Source organism: Rhineura floridana, chromosome 20, assembly GCF_030035675.1.
Source record: "Rhineura floridana isolate rRhiFlo1 chromosome 20, rRhiFlo1.hap2, whole genome shotgun sequence".
Taxonomy (NCBI): Eukaryota; Metazoa; Chordata; class Lepidosauria; order Squamata; family Rhineuridae; genus Rhineura; species Rhineura floridana.
Window position 1 is genome coordinate 646,256 of NC_084499.1, and position 26,457 is coordinate 672,712.

Below are 26,457 nucleotides of genomic sequence, written 5' to 3' on the forward strand. Positions count from 1 at the left end.
GTGTGGCCAACAAGGCCCCACTTAGAGGGCATTTCCCTTTGCTCAGAGACTGTCGGCCAGTCCACCCCAGAGCCGTGCCCAGGCCCACTTGTGTGAGCCAAATGGCCCGTGGGTGGATGTCAGGGAACTAGAGTGCTAACTCAAAGGCCGCCGGGATTTGCCCCTCAGAGCAGGTGAAAAGTTCGGATGTGTTGGGTGATGCCAGAGAACAGGAGCAGCCAGAGTGGGGGTCCTAGTTCAGAGAGATGGGTTTGGGGGGAGCATAGGTTCTGGGCATTGACTTGTCTATCCCAGCACTAGTTCTAAGTGTTCATATCCAGAGTACTCTCGATCTCCACTCTTCGTGGCCGTGAAGACACAAGCGAGCCAGTCGGGCAAAAAAACGCCGGCAGGGTCCATAATCCGCTGCTCCACCCTCCTCCACCGCACTCCCTCCTCCGGGGTCCCACCAGCATCCCAGTCACAGATGTTCCGCACTCCAAATTCCGGATCCCCAGGAAGCAAGGCCACCACAGGTACCGGATGCGCTTTCTCTCTTTTTTTCTGAATTTGCATAACTGCCCTTGCCCCCCCTCCACCTATTTCCATGAATTGCTGTGCCCAAAAGGGGTGACCCCCCCCCCCCGGCTGTTCCCAGGGTTCTTGCTGTCTGTGACTGTGTGTTGGGGAGGGACCCCTTCCTAGGACAGGGGGTGGCTTGAAAAAAGCAAGAGGCTGGTCAATTCCCCTCCCTGCCCAAAGCTCTTGGAACGCAAGCAGCAGACTCCCCAGGACCACCAAGGCGATTTTAGGGGAGAGAGGAAAGCAGGGCGTCCAGTGTCAAAAAGCCCAGCTCAAGGATGGCGTTAGGAAGTGTTTTTAAGTTGATCATGCAATGCAGGTTGTTAATATTTTATAAGCTCCTTTATAAAATCTTACACAAGAAACTTAAGGGGAGGGGAGGGAAATCCCTTAAATTTATTTAATTTTCAGATTAAAAAAAGGGACCAAGGTATCACTTGATTTTTCTTTTTTTGTTTTGAAATTGTCCAGACCTCAGGATAATCTTTAGCTTAAAAAGAAACAAATTTGAATGTCATATTTTTTTTAAAAAATGGAAAATTCAAAGCCCCACATGCCACTTTTGTCAGGGGCTGGGGAAGGCACCTTTCCCAGTTCCAGGGATATCTAAGACTTTCCCTTAACCCATCCTCCATTGTCTGGTGCAGGCCAGTGGCTGGGGGGCAAGCATAGGGGGGCAGGGAGACTCCTTGTTGGCCTATTTTCACTGGGGAGAAGCCTCTACGTGCTTTTGTTGGGTGTTTCAGGGCCTCATCCTGTGTTCCACCAGATAATGCGACTTAGAGAGAGGTTCGCACTCTGGAGCAGTGTCTTGAATCTTGGCTTATATTCCTGATCCTCTAAAAGAAATGCTTGTAGTGGGTCAGCCGGGGTGTGTGTGATGATGACCTGCCAAAGTAATGACACTTCCAACAGAGTCGAGTAAGGAGGAGTCACGGGAACCGGATCCGTAGCTGGTGCTGGGGATGGCAAGGCCATCCACTGGCTGGACCCTGGTTGCTACAGGTGGAACCTGACTACTCATTGGCCAATCAGATGCCCTCAGGAAGCCCACAGGTAGGCAGGGTGTAACACCAACAGCCCTTTCCACTGTATATCACCTAATATATATATATTTATAATGATTAGAAAAACACTGAAATTCACTCAGAAAAAACATTGGTAAGACAGTCAAACATACTGAACTCTAGATCTATGTCTGACACCTTCAAACTTTTAAACTTTAGTCACCATACCAAAGAAAATGTTTTTTTAACAATTCAGATTAAAGTCGAACACAGCAGATAAAGAGAATTACAAAAAATTTGACTAAAGTCGAGTGTGGCAGTGAAAGAGTTGAGAGTTAAAGGCATGATAGCTGGAAGTTCCATTTAGTGTCATCCCCTTTTGCCTCTGATCAATCCATGGAAGAGGGAGAGCTTTGTTTTATCCCCCTTTAAAGGCAAGAGGCGGTAGTCACTGCCTCCACCATGGTACAGCAGCGTGCTGAGGGCCCCCATCACCCTGGGACAGCTGAGGAGCCCATGGCCAAGTTGCCTAAGACCACTCCCAAAGTGGCAGGCCATGGCCCTGCAAGTCTGAGGAGGAACAAACAAGGGCAAAAGAACTTTCATGGAGAGAATCACTTGGCAACCTTGCACGTGGGTAGGAGCCAGACTCTCTTCCTTGTGCTTTGTGGTTCAAGGACGAAATAGGAGAGAGGTGGGAGGGGGAACTATTAAAAATTGGAGAGGGGTCATCCTGCCGGGCCTCTGGGTTGTCATTCTCCATGTGTAATGCATAGGAGCAAGTGGACTAGCAACCTTAATTAAGGTTTAAGCAACCATAATATCCATTATTGGTAGTGATGTGGGTTTTCCAGGAAATTTTAAATGAGTGAATTCTTAATAAATGGAAATCTGATTTAGCACGGTTACTTGGTACACATTTAGTAAAGAAAACTAAAAAATAGTCGTTTCAGTTTTGCACACTGTATAAATATCCGAAAAGCCCCTCACCAAAAAAGTAGTAGTTGAGCTGAAATATTTGATTAGGGAAAATAATTCAATAAAGGCACTTCATATAATGTTCAAACAATGTTTGAATGTTCAAACAAATTCAAAGCTTTGCTTTTATTGTCATACTTATAAATATTGTAAGACCTGATGACTCCCACAGCAGACGCTTCCTCCCCGATAATTGGGCACATGATGGAGCCGCCTCGTTGAAGCTGAGCAGGCATGTGTGTGTGAGAGAGGGTCTGGCTTGGGAGACTGTTGGAGACCCTCGCACACCCCACCCCATGCACTCTTTAAGTTGCATTCCCACTCTGAGCAGGGGGCTGGACTTCATGGCCTTACAGGACCCTTCCAACTGTACAGTTTCAGGCTGCTTCTTCTGTGGGCGATCAGGGTGTTGTGCATCCAGAATGGCTTCATTCAGGAAGGTCCTGAGCAACCCTCGCAGGGGGATGTTGCGTCTGCTGAACTTGTGGCGAGCTACCGCCTCCCGGATGCCCAACCCTCTTCTTGCTTGTGGGTTCCCCTCTGCATTTTTCTCACTCTTCCCAGAACTACCTGTGCCGGGCATGCCGCAGTCAGGCTGCTTGTCCAGGGAGGGCTCATCGCTGGGAGCAGAGCAGCACCTGCTTTGCGTGCAGAAAGCCCCCACCCCGTCCCCAGTGGCGGCATCTCCAGTTTTCAACAAAGCGTGAAGGAGCAGGTGTTTGGAAAGGCCCCCCTCCGCCCAGTCTCTGATGGGGACTGGGGTGCTGTTCCCAATCCAGAGCAGGTGGTACCAGGTGAGACGGGCCAAATACTGGCTGGGCTCCAAGGCAACTCCTGGTGTCTCTGTGGCTAGCAGAGACGCAGTCTGTGTTCCTTCCGAGGAGGTGGGCCCTCCTGAAAAGCAGGCTTGGCGAGGGCGGGGCGTGCCTGGGGGGACCAGAACCTTTTCAGCCAGATTTCGCCTCTTGGGGCTGGCCTGGAGGCACTGTGGAAAGGATCAGCATAGAGTACCAGCGGGATGGAGAGCGAAGAGAAGAGGAGGTGGCGAGGATGCAATAAAGACGAAATAAAAAGGAATGGCCTGGGAGGGGGGAAGCTGCAGGGGATGGGTTAGCTTCAAGAAACAAACCACGCTTTGATTATATTACAAATAATTATCCAGAGCAAGAGATACAAGCATCAACGCATCAAAGCAGTATAGCCATGTATAGCAGTGCATCAGATCCCTGGTGGCTTTGAAGTGCTGAGTGGTCCTGCTGAGAGAAGCAGTGAAGAGTTAAACTGCCTGTGTCATACCTTCTGGGCAGCGGTTAGCCAGATGTTCAGAAGCTGGGCATGGGGGGCAGAAGAGACCCTTCTCTGGTCATTAATCCCCGGACCTCTGACATTCGGCCGTAAACCAGTTTTGGGAAAGGGCTGTTCCCTCATCGGTAACAACTGTTGATAGGTCTGCCTTGCTGGGGACCCATCACCCTGGTCTAGCCGGAGGCTGGAGGGATGGTGGGGACCCCTCATGGGTGCTGACTTAGGGTGGTGGTGTGAGGCGGTTGCTTTCCTTAAGATCCCAGTTTTGTTTATTGCTTAGCCATTAGGAAAACCTCAGGAAAAAAAGTTTGAAAACAAAGTCTGACAATAGAATTGCTTTGATGACATTCAGAAGTCTGTGAAACAATTGGATTTGGCACTAATGAAATTTATTAAGCTTTTTTAAAAAAAGAAAAGAAATTACAACTCCCTTTTCATTATGCTGGAGTTTTTATTAAAAGACAAGTAATTATCTTCTGAAAAACAGGCCATTTACCACATGGCTTTGAAGAGTTGGACATTTTTCTCTGCATGTAGACAATCAAATAAATAGTGGGGAAGATTCTCACCCTTAGGGAGATGGAAATTCATGAAGTCTTGGGTCATCTAAAACCCTCTAAAACGGCAGGGTGGCACCCTTTGAAATGTATGAAGAGTTTGCATTTATTGGTCTGGACCTGGTGAGTTCCTAAGTGAATGATTTCAGGGAGCAACTTTTGCAGTCTTCAGCTTTAGAAATCCCACTTCCCTAAGGACTCTGGCAGTCAGTTGGAGGGAGGAGGGGACCATCTGAGGCAGGAGTTGCCACAATGATGCCCCCCCCCAATGTTGCTGAACTCCCAGCTCCCATCAGTCCCAGCTAACATGGCCAAAATCAGCTATGGCAACAAGAGTTGAGGCCCAACAGCATCTGGAAGGCGGCACCTCAGCAAACCTTAGACTAAGAATGGGGGAGGCGTTAGATTGGGGGCAGGAGAGGTCTTTGCTGCGGCACACGGTTTGTCTCTGGGGCAGGATTGCAGAAAACTGTTGTCGTTGCTAGGCCCTTCTCAGAAGGAAGGATCTGCTTTTAGGACTGAGAGAGGATTTAAAGGGAGGGGGATGGCAACTATTTTGTTATGCATTTAATCCCAAGTGGAGGAGGGTTTGCTTTTGATGGACTGGCAGTCAGTTGCTGGAGCCCAGGGACCACTGTCATTTGGGCTGGACCTCTGGCCACGCACAGCAGAATGAAGTGGTAGAGTCCTGCCCCAGAGAGAGCAGATTGTCTGTATCGCTTGAGAAGGCAAAGGAAGGGGATTTTTTGGGGTAGTGGTAGTTTAGTAACAATGATAGGACATTCTAATTAAAAAGTAGCCTGCAGGGAAGGACGGATGAGGAATTTTTCTCCCGGCTATGCTACCTAAGTGTTTTATGTTTAATATTAAAAAATAGTGTCCCTCTAATTAAATGATGAGGGGTGTTATTACGGAGGGGGGGAATCTAAATTTGGGTGTAAATTTACTTGTGTGTTTCAGTATTATTGACATTGTATTAGGTATACGCTATCTTTAAAACATTAATTCTGATCAGCTCCTACTCTGTGCCAAGGCTGGGGAGCACCTGTGGTCCTCCAGATGATGTTGGAATCGAGCTCCCGTCAGCTCCAGCCAGGCCAATCAGGAGGCAGGAGTGATGGGAATTGTTGCCTGACAACTTTGGGAGGCCTGCGGATGTTCCCCACCCATGCTCTGTGCAAGACTTATAAGACTGATTTTATATAAATATTGTCACTCTTGCCTGTGTGTGAAAGTGGTAAAGTCTGTTCTAGCATGGGAGGACTCTACCACTTCATTCTGCTGGGCAAGTAGATCCAGTGCCTCGTGCGTGTGCCTCTCTTTTTCCCAGGTCTGCCTGGGGATCATCCATCTCTCCAAGCTCCGGTAACAGCTCCAGCACAGGGAGGCAAAATTTCATGTGCGTCTTAATGGCCCAAGGGAGATCGCTGTCCCTCGCGCCCCCCACCCCCATGAGACTTTGTCCTGGATCAGTACTCACCAGCCCCTCTGTGTCTTCCCTTATTCTCCCACCCAGCAGAGAGTGCTTTCAGTCGGAGAATGGAAAGCAAAATGCAAAACAACTTTGAAGAAACTAACAGCAGCTCCCAAAACTCTAGTGGTAAGTACCTCTGCGCCCTACCTGGCAGCTGCTGCTGCTGCTGCTGCATCACCTTTTGCCAGGGTGTGTGTGTGTCTTGCTGATGGAGCATGCAGCAATTGTCTGGGGTTGGGAAGGGAATGTGAGGCCCGTGCGAAGTGGCTGTTGTTTTCCAAAAATCCTGCTTCTGCTTCAGCTTTGCAAATTGGCCCAGCTTGGTCTTGCCTCCTAAACTGGCTCAGCGTGTAAATCTCGCCAGACGGCAGCCTGTGGGAGGTGGCACAGGGTTTATGTCTGGCAGAGGAAAGTCTCCTAGTGCACCTGCCTCAGTTAAGGGTGTTTTGCCTTCAATATGGATATTTCTGAACTCTTGCTTGGCAGGCAATGTGGGTCAGTGTGAGACTTTGCTGCAACTGGAGGCCTGGGAGAGCACAGGACTTTGGGAAAGTACGTGGTACAGCCCTGCATCTCAGAACACAGGCAGGGAAAGCCACATCATGGAAAGCTCCCCGCACACAGAAGACTAGCAAGTCAGGGGAAAAGCTGGGCTAGAACACTTTCCCCTGATGCACCCTACCTTTCCATGGCGGGGGGGAGACATAAAAATAATCCTGCTGGATCAGACCAAAGGCCAGCATACCCCTCCCCCCACAGGGGCCTCCAGAAAGCCCACAGTCCCTCGCCCCCCCTTCTCTGTTTGTTTCTGAGCCAAGGGGTGTTGTGCCAGGACATTGCCCCTGACCCCGGAGGCAGCATGTTGCCAGAATGACTAGTGGCCATTGAGAGTGATGCACTTCTCTTTCATTTGGACGCGGTATAGCCCTGGAAGGGCTGGCTCTACCATGCACATTTGCTGAATGTGTAGTTCAGAGCAGGGAAACGCCTGTGGCCACTTCCCCCCAAGTGTTGCTGGACCCCACCTCCCAACAGCCAGCACGGCCAGTGGGCAGGGGTGAGTGGCAGGTGGAGCCCAGCAAGTGACATCTGCACCTCTGGGGTGGGCGATCCCTGAGAGCCAGCGCTGTTGGCCCACAGCAACCAATGGGGGCAGGCTGGGGCTGGGGTATAGGTGCCCTTACAGGAGGCAGCAGCAAGAGTGAGCCTCCTTCTTGGGAGGGGCCCAGGGGGGTTGGGCACATGCAGTGTTCCCACACGTCAGCACCGTCTCTGCCTATTCCAAACGTTGGTGGGGCTGGCACGGGTGTGGGGGTGTCTCCTGCAACTATCCCTCCCCCAAGGGACTCCTGTCTGGCTCCTTGTGCTCATTAGTGGCAGACAAAGCATTTTGAGGAAGCAGATCAAGATGCACCTCCATCTCCTCATTAGGCGTTGGGGAAAGTGTGGCTCCCTCCCGCTTGCATCTCCTGGTGGGGGAGGGAGTGGAACAGAGATGGCCTTTGCAGTGACTTTTGGGGTGGGGGCTAAGTGTGCGAGTGACAAGGCTTGAAAGAATGGGAGTCCGAATGTGGGGGTTGGATGGAGGGATGCATCTGGCAGAGGTCACAAGCAGCGGCAGAGGTCACTGCCATCACCGTCCGGTCTTCGGCACACCTGTCGCCAGATTAATCCTGTAACTCTGAACTGATCAGGTTCAATTTGCCTACGAATGAAACAGTTCTGAATGACAAACTTTTCCTTTTTTTTCACACTGCACACCTTGTGTTGCAGCAGAGGCACCGTCGTAGAAGAGGCGCCTAACTCCAGTCTTTGGCATACCTTAGAATGGCACCAGTGGCCCACTGGGGATGCATAGATGAGCTACGGCAAGCAGGCTTGCCATGTGAGAGAGGCGTTCCTCTGCCATGTGAGAAGAGGAGGTGGGTGACTCTCCTAAGATGGCGCCTCCTTCCTCCAGTTTGTATAAGTTCTTGGATCAGAATAGTTCAGGCAGCAATTCTAAACACATCCCCACTGGGATGTTCTTTTTTAGGATTGCACCATAATGTTTTCTTTGTGCTTCTTGAAATTAATCAGGAGGATATTTCAGGTTGATAAGCAAAACTAAAACTTTTGAATCAGTTAATTTAGCCAGTTAATCAGCCAAACTTTGCTGCTCTGGTTTTAAACAATGTATGGAAGAAGAGCACCCACTCCTCCCAACTCCCTGCTAACCAATCCTTTTGGAACCTCCAAACTTCCTTCTGCAAAAACCTCTGCCACATGCCGCTCCGTGGCGCTCTGTGCATTTATAACGGGGGCTGCAGGAGGTCCCAGAGATGCTGGATACAGGGCTACATGGGCAGAGAGGCTGCTAACTGTTTGGCAGGTTGATTCATTTGCGTGTTGTGGCAGCTGTTCCTTATTTTAAAAAGAAGTCCAGTTATACTAGATAGAACCAAAACACAGGAAGTTAACATTTTCTCCATGTCTGTATAAGCAAACTGGAAAATATTGCTGCTCATGACACAGGCATGAGGAGGGGTCCATGTATTCTCAGTTGCACCATACAACCTGAGAATCTCTGTTTCACTCTTTTCCAAAGCAAGTTTCTAGCCCTTATGAGTGCAAAAAGAGTCTTGAATGTGGGTGGACCGCTCCAGCTGAAGTGGGTGAGTGGGAGGCCCAAGGGTCTGTGCAGATCTCAACCTCTCCTGCCCCATCTGTGTGGGCCATTTTGACAGGCGGGGAGGGTCTCCCACCTGTCAAGCACCTGACATCATTAGGAGGCCAGGTAACATCAAAGGGGCTCACTGTCAGCAACCATCAGCTGATTGGCGCTGACAACGAACCCCTTTCCCCCGATGTGGAGCTCCCTAGTGGGGCTGATCCTGGTGGGGCTCACTGTTGAGCCCCACTTGTAAAAGGTACAGTCAGGAACTCACTTTAAACTCCCAATTGTTTGTTTGCAGCCACATCCTTACCTGCTCCACAGCTGACTGTTTTGGGGAAACCATCGTGTGAGCCAAATGAAGATCCCTACCGGGCCTGTTTTGGCCAGTGAGCCAAAGCGGTTTGGGTCTGGGCTTCTGTGCAGCTGATCCGTATGTCTTGGTGGGAGAGACAAAAGGAGTTGTTAAAGACAGTTCGCTGCCTTATGTCCTTCCCTAAGAGAGCATCTTAAATCCAAAGCTTCTGAACTAGGGAGAGGCAGTGAAACAAATTAGAAGGGGCTTCGTTTCCTTGTCCTTAATTTTTCATCTGTGGGAGACAAAGGGATTTCTCACCAGCCCAGGGGCAGCTGCACGGGTGGTCCCAGAAAGCGCCTCTCTTTGGAGCCCTGGCGAGAGGCTGCCAACCAGGGTAGGCAGTGCTGGGATGAATGGGTGGGCTTATCCTGGTGCCATGTGTGAGATGAGGACTGTGCAAATGTCAAGTGGCGTGAATCTTTTTCTGCCTGCAGCACGCAGAAGAGGTTCCTCTCTGGAGTCCAAGATCAGTCCTGGGCTTTTGTAGTCAGCAGCCTTATTTCATTTTTTATTTGATTTATATCCCGCCCTTCCTCCCAACAAGAGCCCAGGGTGGCACCCGTATGATCCTTGCTGACCCACCAACCCACCCATCCATTTATGCCATCTACATGCTTAATCGTCTCTTGAAGCTCTCCTGATGAAAAACTTGTTTGATATCCCCCCTTGCCAAAGGCGTGCTACCCCCAAACTTCTTTTTTCCCCCTCTTTGCCAACATTGCTGTCCTGCTTGTGATTCTTGGCCCCATGAAATACTCTCCACAATTCTCAAACAAAAAGCAGCTCTCTCCGTTGTCAGGGCTCCATTTGGGGCTGGGCGCAGTTTGCAGATTGTTTTAGGGATCTCAATTCATAAGCGGTTGGAGGGAAGGAAGTGTTTCTTCACATGCAACTTCTATTCATTTGTGGCAGTGATGGAGCGCCTGCAAGGAGCCCTCTGGATGCTGCAGGACTTGCAGCTCCCATCAGCCCCAGGAGCAGCATGGCCAAGCGCCAGGGGTGGCGAGGGGCCGTGGGGCCCAGGGACGCCTGGAAGACGGCATGGGGCCTGCCCTTCACCTTGGCCCCTGGTGGAGTCCTAGCAATCCTTTTGTCTTTATCATTTTATTCATTGATGTAACTTATATGCTGATTCGTATTTCAACAGAAAAGTCCAGGCTGTTTACCTAACCCAACAAAAAAGAATCAATTTGAAAAGCACAATACAAAACCTGCATTCAACTAAACAATGCTGCTGTAACTTCCAGCGGTAGTAGCAATAATTCTGCATTTTAAGTAACAGGATTAAGCTGCAATTAATTCCTCAAAACTATGAAGCAAGTAAAACAGTTTATTTGCCGAGACCAAACTGCGGCCTAGTGCAGAGGCAGGAGCCTGATGTGGGGGCCTCCAGAGGTTGTTAGACTCCCAGCTCCCATCAATCCCAGGAGCCAGCATGGCCAATGGTTAGAGACTATTATGGGAGTCGCAGTCCAGGAATATCTTGGGGGCTACCAGAATCTTCCCCCTCCCCCAATCTATGGAGTTTGCTGTCACAAGCTGTGGTGATGGCAGCTGGCTGAGGCACCTTTAAAGGAGGAGCAGATAAATTCATAGGTGTGTGTGTGGGGGGGGAGAAATCTGTCAACAGCTATTTAACCACGTTAGCAAAATGAAACCTCCATGTGCAGAAGCAGTCTACTTTGGAATATCAAGTGCTAGCGATCCACGCAATGTGTGTGGTGGTGGTAGTGAAGCTGCTGCCTTCATGCCCTGCTTGAAGGATTTCCCTCAGAAGTCTCTGCTGGGTAAATCAAGAGTCTGGCCTGCGGGGCTGTTCTTGGATTCTGCCTTTCTTTGGGACATCTGCCTTACTTCCTTGGCTGGCCAGTTAACTGAGGAGACGGCTCCTTTTCAGGGTGCCCCAGAGAACGCCCCCAGGATCATCTGCCACTGTGCTCCCCCACCATCAGCACACACACATTTGTGCATCTACAAGAGGAGGAAGCTTTGCCAGGGAGGAAGGCGGAGGGGAGGTCCTCGTGCAGAAACAGGAGGAGGATGGAGCTTTGGAAGTGCACAAAAGTGCAATTGGCTCAGCCCAGCCAGAAGTAGTGCTGAATCAAAGTGATGCCAGGATTGCAGGAGGACAAGTTATGCCCCTTAAATAGCTTCCTCTTCTCTTGCTCTGGCACCACCTGGGTGGGTGGCCAGCAAGCCGCTCGAGCACTTCCTGACTTTATTCATCAGATGCAGACACCTCCTTGCACCAAGTAGGTTCAAAGCAGCATCCTAAAAATAAAATAAAATGAATCCAACCATAAGAATAGTGGCAAACCATCTATTTTTTTTAAAGCCCAGCCCACATGCTGCACTGCTGCAACCACAGCTCTAAACTTCATCTTTTCCTGCCAGTGTGGCTGAGCACATAAGCAGGGCCCGGAGTGGTTGTGGATGGCAGAGCTGCTCTCTCTCTCTCTCTGTCTCTCCCTTCCTCTCTCCTTGGTCTCAATCTCTGAATCTCTTTCTTTTTTTCAGAAACCGCCAGTCCTCTGGTTTCAAATCCTTTACCGCTTTTGCAAAGTAAGTGTGATGGATGTCTATAGTGCTGCATCTAAGGGGCTGTTTACATCCAGCCTTAAATCTCACTCAGAGAGCCTTTTGCTGCTTCTCATTTATGTAATGTCAAGGATCAGTTTCACTCGTGTTGGTGGGTTGTTTTTTTTTGAGCAGTGGTGTAAGTAGAAAAGAATCCACTTGTTAGGCCTTTCAGCATCCGTGGTGGAGCCCCTGCCCGTCTGTTTAGCCACACTCGCTTAGTAGCACGCCTTGAATGGTTGGCCTGCACCCCCTTCTGTTTTAAAGGAGTAGTTTAATCCAAGCATGATTGATTGTGTTGTGATATTGATTATAATTAAGTTTCAGAGCACTTAACATATGTGATTTTGTTGTGACAATTACTATAGCCCTGTAAGGGAGGCCAGTATTTGTTTCTGTTGCTAAACTTCATCATGGGCCTCTGTACCAGGTTGTGCCTGTAAGTGTTGCTGGGGATTCAACATGATGCAGAAGGTGTTAGAGGTTCTGGACAAAATCACACATCATCAGCTGATGGAATAGCATTAAATAAGTTATGCAGATCTGTAGGAAAATTAGCATCTTTGGTTAGCTAGTTATTGGCAAGACAGTCAGCTAGGCATTGCTGTTGCTTTAGCTCCATTAGTTTATGGCCTTAATCAGTGGTACGCAGGAATGCGCAAGAATTAATTTACTTGCATCCTTTTCATGCTTCTTTTCCTCCAGCACTTCTTTCCATCATTCCTCCAGGCTGCTTTTTTATGCTTTCCCTGGTTTAAAAAACACCTTGCATTTAAATAGGGGGAATTTGCTGGAGAAGAGCCATGCGCAGGCACCATCATTTGCACAAGGGCAACATTATTCAGAAGGAATCGGGTGCGATCAAGGCAAGCAGCTGCTCCTTGGCTGCATCTTTTCCAAGAGCATAACCTCTGCTCTCGCCAGGCTTCCGTGTGTTGCTAGGAAGGCATTGCAGAACTTGAAGGCATGTGGGTCTTCATGCACGCTTATTAGGTCTCAGCAGGTTGGGTAGTTGTGTGTTTGTTTATGGAAAGGTTGTCTTTGGCACAGCCCCAAATGCTAACATTTGCACCAGCATGTAGATGTGCCGCACTGAACTGTAGCCTTGTGGTGAGTTGTCCCCTCTACACTCACACACACACGTAAGATAAATCCCCAAGTCAAATCATTGCTTTGCTTAAAAGGGTATCATAAGAAAGTATCTTCCTTCTGAAGGTTTGCAAAAGCACTCTCTCATCTTCTTTCCTACTGAACCTCCCCAGTTCCTTCAGCCTGACCATGCAGGACTTCTCCCTTCTAGAAGCAGTGTAGCACATTTCGGTGTCCCACTCAGACTTGTTGGCATCTCTCTTGAACTACAGAATTGGTAGCAAAACGCCTTCCTCTGTACGAGATCTATTGAATAGACTTGGGCTATGTTTCGCAACTCCAGGAAAATATAGTATAGCTGGAAAGTTGTTCAACCTTTGCTGGAACTAAGACTGACCCTGCTGAGAGCCACTTTCATTTTTATCCTGTATTCCAATTTACCGTCTAACAGATGGACCATGGACCCATAAATCAGACTTCAACCTAAGACTTTTTCCCAAATGGCTGAATGTTCAGTTCTGGGGTTTCCTGAATTCCATCCCTTGACCTGGTGTTGTTTTGTGACAGGCAAATCCCACCACTCTTCAGAATCTCGAGTTTCCTTTCTTCATGAATTTCTTTCTCTTTTGGGTGGGCTTCCCTACTTGTCCCACCCTTGACTTTATGAAGACTGTTTAACAAGGCAAGATGTAGCCATACCTGACATTCTTCAGTGTAGCCAGGCACTGGGCAGGACGGGTGCTCCTGAAAACAGCCGCCGTGGGTAGGAAGTCACATTTGGTAAAACTGAGGGTTGTTCTAAAAGCTGCTGTGATTTGGTACACCAAAATATACATGTTGCTTTGTTTTGTTTTCCCTTTTGACTGTTGAGTGGGGTGCTTTTGTTTTTAAATGCTTATTTGCACGTGTGAATGAGTGGCTTATTGCCTTGACAATAAATCCTGACAAAACAAGGTAGGCATATAAAGAGATTATAAATGAATTAAAATACTCAAATGCTCTTAAATCTTGCATTATATATATTTATGCATTGTATGGAAGACCCATCCAGTTCTCACAGGGGCCAACCAGATGCCCCAGTGGGAAGCCCAGAAGCAGGACCTGCGCGCAAGAGCAGCAGAACAGCCCTTCTCCCCACTTGCGATTCCCAGCAACTGGGAGTGAGCGGCGTTCTGCCTCCAGCCCTGGAAGTAGCGCTTGGTCATCGTGGCCAGAAGCCATGGATAGCCACCGCCTCCTCCCTACATTTGTCTGATCCCTTTTAAAGCCATCCAGATTGGTGGCCATCGCTGCCTCTTGTGGGAGGGAGTTCCATAGCTTCGCTATGCACTGGGTATGAAGAAGTCCTTTCTTTTGTTGGTCCTGACGGTTTAGCTTCACTGGATTATGAGAATATTTCCAGTATTATATGAGAAGGAGAAAAACCTCTCTGTCCTTTCCCCCCACACCGTGTATAATTTTATACACCTTCACCATCTTCTGGGGGGGTGGGGGTGCGGTCCCTTATTTGCCTTTTTTCCAAACAAAGAAGTCCTAAATGCCTCAACCATTCCTCACAGGGGAGCTGCTCGATCCACTTGATTGTTTGGGCTGCCCACCAGACATTTATTCCACGTTAAACAGCCATGGCTGTCCTGGGAAGTGTGGTTTGTCAAGGGGTGCTGACACATGTCAGAAGACCCCCTATTCCCCTCGCAAAGCTACAATTCCCTGAGTAGTTTAACAGCCAGTCTCCCCTCCTAGAGAACTCTGGGAATTTTAGCTCTATGGGAGCAATAGGGAGGGGAGTGAGAGTCAAAACTTTGAACAAAGGATGAAGATTTGCAACTGCATGCTTTGTAGAACTCACTGCTACAAGATATGATGAATGAGGCAGGGTTTTAAAAGATGGTTTTAAAGGGGGAATAAGAGTTCATGGAGGAGGAGGTGGTGGGGCTAGCCATGATAACTAAATAGAACCTCCATGTCCTGAGGCAGTCTACCTCTGAATACCAGTTGCCTTCTTCCTGTCTTGCTTGTGGGCTATCCAAGGGGGTATCTTGTTGGAACAGGATGCTCAACTAGGAGGGGGGCCCGTTTTGCCTCATCCATGGCTGCTCTCACATTCTTGTGAAGCCCAAAGAATTGTTATCTTTCAGTTGGGAGTGGGTAGATTACAAAAAGCAACAGAGATGGGTTTTGAGCTGGAGATGATGAAGAAGGCAGGAGAGTTGGGATCACTTGCCTCTTCTGCAAAAGAGCTCTAGGCATAGTGTGTGGGGAGAGGGTGCCGCATCTCCCTCCATCACCATCATAGATAACCTTCTCTCCCGCCCTGCCCGCCCCTCCTCCCTCCCCCCGTCTCTCTCTCTCTCCCTCCCTCCCACACATGCTCATCATTTCACAAATCTCCAGTTATCTACTGGGTGGGGGTGGAGCATTATTTCTCACCAATCCTCCCTCCCTCAGTGTTCTGGATTTCTCTGGGAGGCTGGCAAAGGCAACCCCAGCCTGCAGTGTTGGAGAAACAGGAAGAACTTTAGCTAGAGTTTTCTTCCTAAACGGCTAGGTGGCCAGATCTACACGTCCAGATCCCCCCTTCTCCAAATGGGGTTGGCCGCAGCGAGTGGCAGCACTCGGAGATGCTGCCACGAGGCTCTCTGGGCTTGGCCCCGACGTGGGCCGCCTGCTCCTGGCTGTGTCTAACTCTCTCTTGCTTTCCTTCTTTCAGAGCCGTACACTTGTGGGGCATGTGGCATCCAGTTCCAGTTCTACAACAACCTCCTGGAACATATGCAGTCCCACGCAGGTAAATCGGCAGATGGTTCTTGAGAGGAGGGAGGGAGCTCTGCGCCAGTGGCACAAGCTTGTTTCTCTCTCTGGGCCCCTCCAGACAGGCATGGCGCTTCTGCAGCAACTCATTAACACCGTAATGCACTGGACCATTCACACAACACGCCACTTTATATTAGTTGTTCTGCGATGCTTTTCTAGCGCTGCTGCATTATTGCCGCACAGAGGGGCAACTCTTGTGCTGTGGCACGACCAAAGCAGGACCAAAAACAAACGTCGTAGAACAGTGACCCCCAGGGGGGCCAGGCAGTCATCCTGGGGGCCGCAAAGAGCCAAGAGAGGAGTTATATATTCCTTTTTTAAGAAAGTTTTCAGGACGGCTGAAACAAACTTGAGTAACTGCGAGTGACTTTAATCCCCAGGTCCTCACCCTGCCCCCCCCCCAGGAGACCAGCTGCTCACTGCTGTTCCTGGGCTCCCAGCTCCATAACCCCTTATGGGGAAGGGTGGCCCTTGCATGCTGCTTGGACCAGTGGCAGCAGCAGCAATGGCAGGAGGAGGAGAGTGCAGGCATGGGGGCCAACTTGTGGGGGGGAGGGGGGTTCTCTGGCCTTCTCGCAACCCCTTCCCACAACCCACCAGACTCCTGCAATGTGAACAGCACAGAAAGAGGCACGCAGCAGCAGTGGCACACTCTCCCCGTCCCACACAGGCCATTACCAGGCTACGGGGAAGGGGGGGTGAGGGAGAGAACAGAAGAGGGGGAGGTCACTCCTCACCCCTTTTCCTCAGAAAGGGAAGGAGAGAGAGGAGGCTGTGCCTGAGGAGGATTCCACCCTCGCGCTCACCATCTACTTCCCTCTTCTCCCTCCTGCGGGACGGGGGGAGGGGGCCATGTGTGTCTGTTTTGAGGTCTCACTCCCACCACAGGTTACACCAAGAAAGGAAGCACCTAGAATGGACACACAGCCCACTTTACTCCAACCATCCCTCCCTCCTGCCCACGTGGCTGCTCCTCTTCGCTCTTCTACTGAACCTCTTAAATTGCTGCCTTTTCTTAGCCCACCGGACCACTCCCCCACCCACAACTTGACACCATCCCCTGCCTCTCTCCCCGCCCTCTCCCTTCGCATGACTTCTCGTCTATCTCTGCCCACTCGCACTCACCTGCCCCCACCCCCGGTGCCCAACCTTGCTCTTATTTTGATTTTGCTTATAGGCTTGCGTGATCCATGTATTTAAATTTATTATATATTTATTGGGCTTTAATTTCCTGCCAGGCAGATTTCACTCTCTCTTCCGCCTCTGGTTCTCCGCCTGCGTGCAAATCCAGAGTGGCATCACAAGGAGGAGCAACAATTAACGTGGGGGTCATGAAATGTTTTGAGGTTACGGGGGGGCCTGTACTCATAAAGGTTGGGAACCGCTGCCGTAGAACATTTGTGGTATGAAAAATCACAGGACTTCAGCAGGAAGCTGCGGGCATGCCCTGCTGGAAAGGAAGCCATATGGGCCCTTCCAGGCAACCTGTCTGTTGAGCAGTAGTCCTGATTGGCTGGCACAGCGTTTACGCAGACCCGAGGCTGTTTCTAGTCTTCATGGAGAACTTGCTCTGCTTTGTTTGCAGGGAGGTAGTATGGCGATGTGCACACTTCTCAGTGAAATTTCCTTGCCCCTGGGTTTTTTAAAAAGTGGATTTGTTGAGCTAAAGCAACCGAGTGCTTCCTTCCGCTTTTCATAGTGCAAACCCAAAGTTCTGGTAACTGCATGAATGCCTCCTGCAAACCACTGACAGTGTGGGGGCACCCAGGGTCCACCCAGAAACTTTGCAGGGGCAAACAGTATTGCAAGGGTGATTGTGTATAACTGCCCTGATATCATCATGAGCAGAAATCATCATGAATGCACAATGAATAGTATGTCTGGTGTGGAGTGCGTGTGCTGGGACTGTGCTCAGGGAAGGATCATAGGAACATGTAGTTGGAATGGAGCGATTGTCATGGGGCTTCCTGCAAAGGTCTGTGGCGGGGGTGGGGTGGGTGTCTTCTTCCATGGGTGGGGTTTTCTCCCGGGAAAGGCCTGCATAACTGTTTCAAGGAATTTGAGTCCAGTAATGCCGCCAAGAAGTGTATGGCAGGACATCTCTGAGTGTGGCTCGCAGGTGGGAGTAAGACCAGCGCAGTAGCCTCCGCTGAGCCAGACCAGCATCTGTCCGGTGCAGCATTTTGTCTCCATTGACAACCACCTGGGTGCTGCTGGAAGCTCTGTGGCCACGCTGGCCACCTCCTCTGGTTAAAAAGGAAGGAGGTGAAGCCCCAGAATTGAAGAGTTGTGAGCGGAGGTGTCTGTTGAGGAGAAAGGGACCCCAAAGGGCATCTCTGGGAAACAAGGCAGGGTTAGAGCTAGGTGGAGATTCAAACTGGCAATCAGAATGAGGTTGTAGGGCAGGGGGACCCCAGAGGACCCCGTTTCCCCCCTTCCTTCCCTGCTTTCCTTTGACTTTAAATTACATGTGTACCGTGTGGCATGTGCAAGGGATTCGCTTGGTGGGTGTCAGCGGAACAAAGTTAGCCACAGCTGGGAGGAGAGGGCGTTGTTTACATTCTAAACTGTGTAACTTTGGAATGCTTTCAATTAAAAAAAAATTAAAAATGGGTCTGAGATCACAAGATGGGGTCTGGTGGGGGAAGTGCCTCCAGACCCACAGCCTCTTGGGGACATTTGTCCTTGGTGCTGCTGGCCCCCCAGGGCAGGGGCCCATCAGCAGAGTGCCCCCACCTCTCTCTTCCCTTGCCTGAACATCGGCAGCCAATGTGTAAGCGATGTGCAAGCGTGTGTGAATTGTCACCGGTGTGGTCAGTGTGCCAGAAAGGGGGGGCACTTCCCTGCCTAGTGGCTCCCCCCTCCCCCAATTCAGGTGGGGGTTTGGCCCTTACTTGGGCAGTAAATGGGTTGCCCCAGATTTGTCTGCGTGAGTTCTGGGAATTGTGCCAGGCAACTGTGAAGACGAGGGCAGTGCCTCACTTCCTGACCAGCCATTGGAAAGGGAAGATACACACATTTGGGGGGGGGGGCGGGGGGGAAATATCTCAGCCACAGAACACCTGGTTTGCATGCAGAAGGTTCCAGGTTCAATCCTTGGCTTTCTAGGTAAAAGGATCAGGTAGCTGCTGCCGGCCAGTGCAGACAATACTGAACTAGGTTCCTGGGCCCTTTTTGTGTCAGTTGTAGGGATGCTTAGGGAATCCCACTTGACCCAGATTTTGATTGTTATTGTTTTGGAGATCCATTTCCAGGATTTTGCATGCTGGATGAAGCAGGAATATTGCTCTTCTGTCTCTCTTTGCAGTAACGACACATCCAAAGTAAATTTAACAATGAGTGCAATGAGCTGAATCCTCCGGCCTGCCTAAACAAGGTCTGTTTTCTCCCCCTCAGCTGATAACGAGAACTGCATTGCCTCGAACCAGCCCCGTTCGCCTCTGGCCACGGTGGAGGAGAAGTGGAAGCCCCAGCCCCAAAGGAACAATGCCAACAACAGTAGGTACCTGTGGGCCTTGGAACTGGCAACTGGCCAGCAGCCTAGGGGCTCACCCTGGTCTTTGCCCCCCCCCACTAGGTACTTCAGAGGCTGTCTGCATTTACCTATGCAAATTAGACTGGGGAAAAGGCCCTTTTAAACCCTAAAGCCTGGGGCGGGGGGGGGGCATCTGTGGCCTTCCAGGTGTGCTGGACTCCCACCTCCTGCCCTCCCTGACCACTGGCCCTGACAGCTGCTAAGGCTGTGGGAGCCAGAGCCCAGCAGCATCACCCCCATCCCCGGCCTACAGTGAGCAGAGGCTTGCCGAGTAATCCTTGCACCTCACATGTAAAGTGGCAGCAAGGGTAGCACTCTGCCAATACTCCTGTTGCTGTTCACTCAGAGGAGGAATAGGAAAGGGCTAGCAGGGGTCCTTTCAGCCACAGAATCTCACCCTCCAGAGTGGGCCATAGAACAGTTGCGGAGGGAGAGATTGCAATGCACCAAGGAACAAAAATGGAAGCGCTGTGTGCTGAAATGAATTTCCCTGCTGCAGGAAACAGTGGGTGACTTGCTGTGCAACCCTGTCCCAGGCCAGTTCCTAGATACCATCTCTCTCCTCCTCCTCAATAGCACCTTTGGGTGACCATGCGTGCCAGAGGGCTCATCCCCAACAGATGGTTGGCTGCCCATACAGCTTGTGCCTGGACAGTCCCGTGGGCAGAGATGCTGTTGCTGGAAGAGGAGCAGAGCGAGAGGTCAGATTCCAATCCACCCCCCATACACACACACAACCTCTGCACACACATTTCCACAGGGATCTGCTTGTGCATACTAAATGAACAAAACACCCTACGTACTGTGAGGGAAGTGCTGGCCCAGGCACAGCCAGCCCATCAAGGGAGGCTGACGCAGCTGGCTGTGGTCGCGCTCGCTAGGGCCAGGCGCACCTCAGAGCTGTAAAGTCACTGGGGGTGGGGTGGGGAGAGAGTCATCCCCATGAAGCATCTCAGGCCTTCCTTTTACTGCACCACTGCAAACATTTGCTTTTTTGCAGCTAAAATTTCATGGCCAAAAAATGTCTGTGACGGGCTCAAATTCCCAGGAAGCTTTGGTTTAGGCCGAGACTCACCCTTGCTCCTGTCCTCAACTCCTTCTCCGGACCTTGTGGGGTGTGTGTGTGTTAAACCTTCCTCTTTCAACAAGCCTCTTGAGTAGAGACTTTATCCCCGTCTGCATCTGTGTTGGAATTGCTGTTTAAGATGTTTTAAAATATTTTTTAAAAGATGTTTTAAAGATGTTTTGTTTTAATATATTTTAAAGTCTGTTTTTAAGATGTTTTAGAGTGTTTTTAGTGTTTTTGTTTGCTACCCTGGGCTCCAATAATAATAATAACAACAACAATAACAATAACAATAATAATAATAATAAATATGAAGGAAGAGGGCTGTGGGTGGTGTTCCAGAGTTCCTCGGGGGGCAGATGGGAGACAAATGAGGGCTGCCTCATTAAATTGGTTGCACTCTTGGATGTTTCCGTGAGTAATCGGGCAGGTATTGTAAAAGACTGATTATTGCAACATCTGGTTTATACAGAAACCTGTAGGCGTTGGGCAGGCACCACTTAGGAGAGGCGTGTGTGTCCCCTTCCTTCTCTCTCTCTCACGCTGGAGGGGCCCCGTGCCTCTTCCAAGGTGATGCTGCAACCCATACGTTCATCTGCTAAAAACAAAGGAGTTACATTGCTTGCTTCAGAAATAATGTTTTTGTGGACAGGCAGATTTAACTGACGCGCAGCTCTCATAAAAGTAGATAATAGTTTTTGAATGATTAATGACGACTCCTCTCCCCACCTCTTGCTTTCCCGCAGCATCAACTAGCAGCTCACTGGCAAACAGCGCAATCCCTGAGAAGGAGAGGCAGAATATCGCAGAGAGGCTGCTGCGGGTGATGTGTGCTGACCTGGGGACGCTGAGCGTTGTGAGTGGCAAGGAGTTCATCAAGCTGGCACAAACTCTTGTTGACAGCGGTGCCCGCTATGGTGCTTTCTCAGTGACGGAGATCCTTGGCAACTTCAACACACTGGCCCTCAAGCATTTGCCCCGGATGTATAACCAGGTGAAGGTGAAGGTTACCTGTGCTCTCGGCAGCAATGCTTGCCTGGGCATCGGGGTCACCTGCCACTCGCAGAGCATCGGCCCTGACTCCTGCTACATCCTGACAGCATACCAGGCAGAAGGGAACAGCATTAAGAGTTACGTCCTGGGCATTAAGGGGGTGGACATTCGTGATAACGGAGACCTGGTCCACCACTGGGTGCAGAACGTGCTCTCCGAGTTTGTGATGTCGGAGATCCGAACGGTGTACGTCACAGACTGCAAAGTGAACTCTTCAGCGTTCTCTAAGGCGGGGATGTGCTTGCGTTGCTCAGCCTGTGCCTTGAATTCGGTCGTGCAGAGCGTGCTCAACAAGCGGACTCTCCAGGCACGCAACATGCACGAGGTCATTGAGCTGCTGAACGTTTGTGAGGACCTGGCAGGGTCGGCAGGCATCTCCAAGGAGACCTTTGGCTCCCTGGAGGAGACATCCCCTCCGCCCTGCTGGAACTCGGTCACTGACTCTTTACTGCTTGTCCATGAGCGCTACGAGCAGATCTGTGAGTTCTACAGCCGGGCCAAGAAAATGAACCTCATCCAGAACCTCAACAAGCACCTGCTTAGCAACCTGGCGGCTATCCTGGCTCCTGTGAAGCAAGCGGTCATTGAGCTGAGCAGTGAGAGCCGGCCAACCTTGCAGCTAGTGCTGCCCACCTACGTGAAACTGGAGAAGCTCTTCACCTCCAAGGCCAACGACGCAGGCATTGTCAGCAAGCTGTGCCACCTCTTCCTGGAGGCTCTGAAGGAAAACTTCAAGGTCCACTCAGCACACAAAGTCGCCATGATCCTGGACCCCCAGCAGAAGCTGCGCCCAGTCCCGCCGTACCAGCATGAGGAGATCATCGGCAAGGTGTGCGAGTTGATCAACGAGGTGAAGGAATCCTGGGCAGAAGAGGCAGAGTTCGAGCCGTCTGCCAAAAAAACACGGACATCGAGTGAGAGCTCCCCGACGCAGGAGGAAGACCGCTCGGGCAAAAACGAAGTCTACGATTATTTGCAGGAGCCCCTCTTCCAAGCCCCCCCTGACCTCTTTCAGTACTGGTCCTGTGTGACGCAGAAGCACACCAAACTGGCCAAGCTGGCCTTCTGGCTCCTGGCAGTGCCTGCTGTTGGGGCCAGAAGCAATTGTGTAAATATGTGCGAACAAGCCCTCTTGATCAAGAGGCGGCGGCTGCTCAGCCCAGAGGATATGAACAAGCTTATGTTCCTGAAGTCCAACATGCTTTAAAACTCAGTGGGGCGGGCGGGCAGGAGCGACGGCCCTCTGAAACAAGCCCCCACCCCACCGTGCGTGCTCAAAACACTGTTCCAAACAAAGAATCCAGTTTTAAGTTCTAAACACTGTGGACCTCATTCTGAATGCCCTGGGAAACAAAAAAGGAAAGTGCTTTTTATAGATATATAGATATTATAGATATTAATATGTATATAAAAAGCTGTGTTTGGAAGGAGTGCTAGGTCAGAGTCATTCTGTGCTAGCAACAGATTTGTGTGTGAACCTGACACAACACACTCGCATTTTTCCGGAGGGCAAATCAATTGGATGCTCACACTCTGGTGTCTTCTTCAGGCAGCTCTGTTTCTCAGTTGACTTGAATGCCTCGTTTCTCGTTATCCCTTTAGTTTTTGTTATTTTCTCTTCTTCTCTCCCCCACTCCCTCTACTCTCCTGGGCCCTCCTGCCAGGGACAATTGAACCTGTTTTCTGCAGGGCCCGATCCACACTGGACCTCGCTCCTACGAGTAAATTGTATGCCACGAGAGCATTTTTCCTTCTCTGCCTTCTGAACCTAAAATGTTGCAAGTTCACAGGCAGCTGTGTCTCAGAAAACCAATAGCGCTTAAAGAACAGGAAGGGAGACTTGAAGGAACTATTTTGTTAAAGAAGATTTTTTGTTTTCAAGAGAGAGCAGTCCCTTTTCCTGTCTCATCTCACTCTTCTCTCTTTGAGCTCAATAGCTAGCAATTTCCTTTTTTTAAAAAAGTGGTTTAATCCTGGGAGAATTTATTGCAGCAAATAATATAACTAATTTGGGTTTATTCAGTAAGGTATTCCCCCCCCCCCAGCTGTCCCCTCTCTCGGTTCACTGGTATATCGCAAATGATCACCATTTGCTTCTGAGCAAGTAGATTCCACAGTCAAGAAAAGGGGGGGGGGGTTGGAGGGTGGGTCCTAACAGTCTTGCTCAAGGTGAGATCACATTACAGGAGTGGACCTTCATCAGTGGGAATACCTTGCCCTCAAAGTGGCCTACAGCTGCACCTCTAAACACCCCCCTCCTCCTCTGTGGCCTCCAACAAACACTTTGCAACTTTTACTTTTCTATTCCTGTACAATATCCACATTCAAAGCAATAGCTGACCGCCTCAATCAAAGCAGCAAACAGACGTTTCTGACTTCACTCTTCTCGAGAAGGAAGGCACTCAGTGGGCACTGAGGCCCCCAACTGCCCCGCCTGTCTATTTTCACACTTAGTCCCATTTCCTTTTTGCCACATGTGGGCACATACAAGTGGTGGACTTCTGGATAGACAGCTCTGAACAAATTGTAATTGCAGCCACGATTTGGCAGATGCGAGGGGTACGGGCGGCAAGTCTGAGTGATCTCTGGCTCTTTCTGCAGTCGGGAAAGTGGCTAGTTCAATTGGCCGGGGGTGTGTGTTAAAGTGACCTCTTGGCGATATTTCAAGCCTGAGGAAAGAGCTGTGTCAGACTGATTGTGGCCTGTGGGTTAAAGCGGCCTTGGAGGGGATCTCCCATAAGAAAACGCCTAAAATCTTTGCTGTGGCCTCGCGTGGTTCCGGCATCTAAGGCCTCGAGCCGTTTGCCTGTTGGGGCTGCTTGCCCTGGCACAGTCCCTCTGCCTTCATTGCTCCTGCCTGTTTCTCGCCTGGCGTCCTTCATAGGAGAGAGATTTAGCAGAGGGTCCTGTCAGTTCACACCATAAGGGAAAGAGGCCCTCTTTTGAGCCGGCTGTTTTACCAGCCCATCCACCCTTCTGGAGAGGTTCTTCAGAACAAGAACCCATTGCCGCTGGCAGCTTGAGGGGAATCAGCTTCTTCCTCCCTGCGGTCTACAGGTTCCTCACTTCTCTGTCCCCTGTATAGGTCCTCTCTCCCTTCAAGGAAGACAGACACTTCACCCTGCCCTCCAAGTCCCCCGGTGCCGCTGCTGAACATGGCCGCCCTGTCCCCCCCTTGCCTTCAGACCTCTTCCACTGGTGAACAGGGGACTGCACCTGTCTCCAGCTGAACTGCGATGGCTTTGGGGAGAGCCCTCAGAGGGACCATCCCACCTTCTATCCCCAGGCTTTACAGGTCCCAGAAACAGAGCAGGAAGTGCAGATTGTGCGGAAGGAAATTCCCCATCCCTGAATACGCAAGATGCTGGCGTTCCCTCTTAATGCTGTGATGCACTGACCCACTGCGGGGGAGCATAGCTCATAGGTTGCCATTGGTCTGGGTCATAGGTGGAAGACACCCCCCTTCCCCATGATGGCCCTAGTAGACTGGGATTATTCTGCCTGGATTGTTTCGACCGAAGTGGGATCCCTTCTCACTTCTAGCAAGCTGCTCAGTGCTACAGCATCTGGATGAATGGCCTGGCCTTCTGGAGCAAGGATTCCCAAAAGGTGGTCTGTGGTATGTCTGTAAAAATACAGTTAAAAATCATACCTAGCACGGCACATTAAAATTGTTATAACATAAAAGCTGAGCAACTTTCAGGTTGTCCTGAGGCGGGGCAGGGAGTTTGGGAACTGCTGAGCTGAAGGGCTTCTTCCCCCAGAGTGGGCAAAGTTTGAGAGCAGCAGTTCCAGCGCAACCTTTTCACAGCTCCACGCAAGTCGTACATTAGGGGAGCAACCCCCCTGCCCCCGACTGGGACTTGTGCCCCTTGTGTGGGCTGGCGGTGTATACTTGTAAAGTAACCTTGGCTTAGTCTTACCAAATAAATTTAATCTGCTGAAGGGCAGGGAGAAGGGTAGTATCCTGCAAGAGTTTAGGTGATGCCTGTGAGAGTATTGGAAGGGGCACATACACAGGAAGCACCGTTGGCCAACTCTTTTGAAAGTACTTCTGTTGAAATAATTCATTTTGATTAATTGGAGCATCCTTAAAACCAAGCAGCAATCGCGTTTAAAAAGTCTCCCTACCTCCCCATGGTTGGGTGTGCCTGCGGTAGCCAAGGTGCTTTCTCCTGCAAGGGTGGGGTAGAGGCATTCCCAGCAGCCTTTAACATGCTGGAGTCCCACTGCAGAGAGAAAAGAGTAGCTAAGGGAAAGTGTCTTTTCTGCATTGGCTCAAAGCAAGCAGGTTGAGACATTGAAACAGACAAATGGACGGCAGGGCTGCAAGTGGCTTTGTTCTGCCTCTCCCCACCCCAGGGAAGCCAAGAAGAGCATCAGCAAGCCAAAGGGAGATGCTGTCTGAGGACCCCTTTCCTCCATCCCTTCCTTGAGTGGAGTTACACCTTCCCTGGCTCTTGGGTTGCCAGTTGTCTTCACAGAAAACTATTCAACCACAAACAAACAAGACCAAATGCATATAATTTCTCACCCTATGCATGCAATAGACAACCAAAGCATATACAGTATGTGCGTCAGTGTTCCTGAAACCACAACTGAGTACCAATAAAAATCTGTTTCAACTGGGTGCAGTCTTTTTTGAGACTGTGTGATGAAGTCCTTAGGAAAGTTGTTTTTTCTGCTGAGCCACAACAGCGTCATTGCCAGGTCAAAATCTTTCCACTCCAGAGAAAAGAGAGATCCCCCCCCCCCATTACAAGATAAACCTCTGACAAGGAACTACATGGTCCTTAAGACGTATCCCACTAAATTGCAATCAGAACCAAATACATGTCACTCTTGCCATCTGAGGGTCAAATAGATTTTTATCAAGATCCAAACATCTGGCCATCCAACTCCTCTCGCGTAAACCCAAGGGCAGAATAAATGCAGCCCTGAACTGAACTGAATTTATGGCAACTGCAACACCCAGTCCCTTAAAGGGCAAAGTCAAAACTGGAAAACACAATCCTTTAAATTGGAAACAAATCCTGCTACAATATCAGTGACCTTCTAAATATGCTGACAAATGTAATTTTTCATACGGACCATTAAGAGTTAGTGTCAAGGTAAAAATCTAATGTATTTTTTATTTTTTTTGTAAACTGCTTAAGAGGTTTTCTAAAATTGAGTGGTATGTAAATTTTGTTAAATAAAATAAACAAAATAGGCTTCTGGCTGACAAGGTACAATGAGGGTGGGGGGTGAATCTTGCCCTCTAGGAGTAGATATGTGAACGTGTGTAATAGCTGTGAACTTTCAAGCCTCTGGTGTATGATTATATTCCAGGAAGTGAGATGTTGATGGAGCCGCCAGTGTTCTTCTAACCTTACTTTTATGTTCACTAATTCCTCCAGTGTATACAAGGCCACAAGATGACATGCACTA

At 49.9% G+C, this 26,457-nt stretch overlaps 1 protein-coding gene across 15 annotated transcripts in view; it reads left to right on the plus strand.

Moving 5' to 3' along the window:
- The window catches only part of ZNF618 (zinc finger protein 618), a 112,214-nt gene extending 89,760 nt beyond the window's left edge, over positions 1-22,454 (plus strand). For 8 of the 15 annotated variants that reach the window (XM_061604556.1, XM_061604561.1, XM_061604568.1 and 5 more), the window contains 6 exons: positions 321-515; positions 5,925-6,008; positions 11,411-11,455; positions 15,270-15,347; positions 18,770-18,871; positions 20,721-22,454. In XM_061604556.1, the coding sequence (XP_061460540.1) occupies positions 321-515; positions 5,925-6,008; positions 11,411-11,455; positions 15,270-15,347; positions 18,770-18,871; positions 20,721-22,234 (2,018 nt within the window). In that variant the 3' untranslated portion in view covers positions 22,235-22,454. The remainder of the gene's footprint in view (positions 1-320; positions 516-5,924; positions 6,009-11,410; positions 11,456-15,269; positions 15,348-18,769; positions 18,872-20,720) is intronic. The other 7 variants (XM_061604565.1, XM_061604567.1, XM_061604571.1 and 4 more) reach the window with 3 other exon arrangements.
- The last annotated feature ends 4,003 nt before the right edge of the window (positions 22,455-26,457 follow it).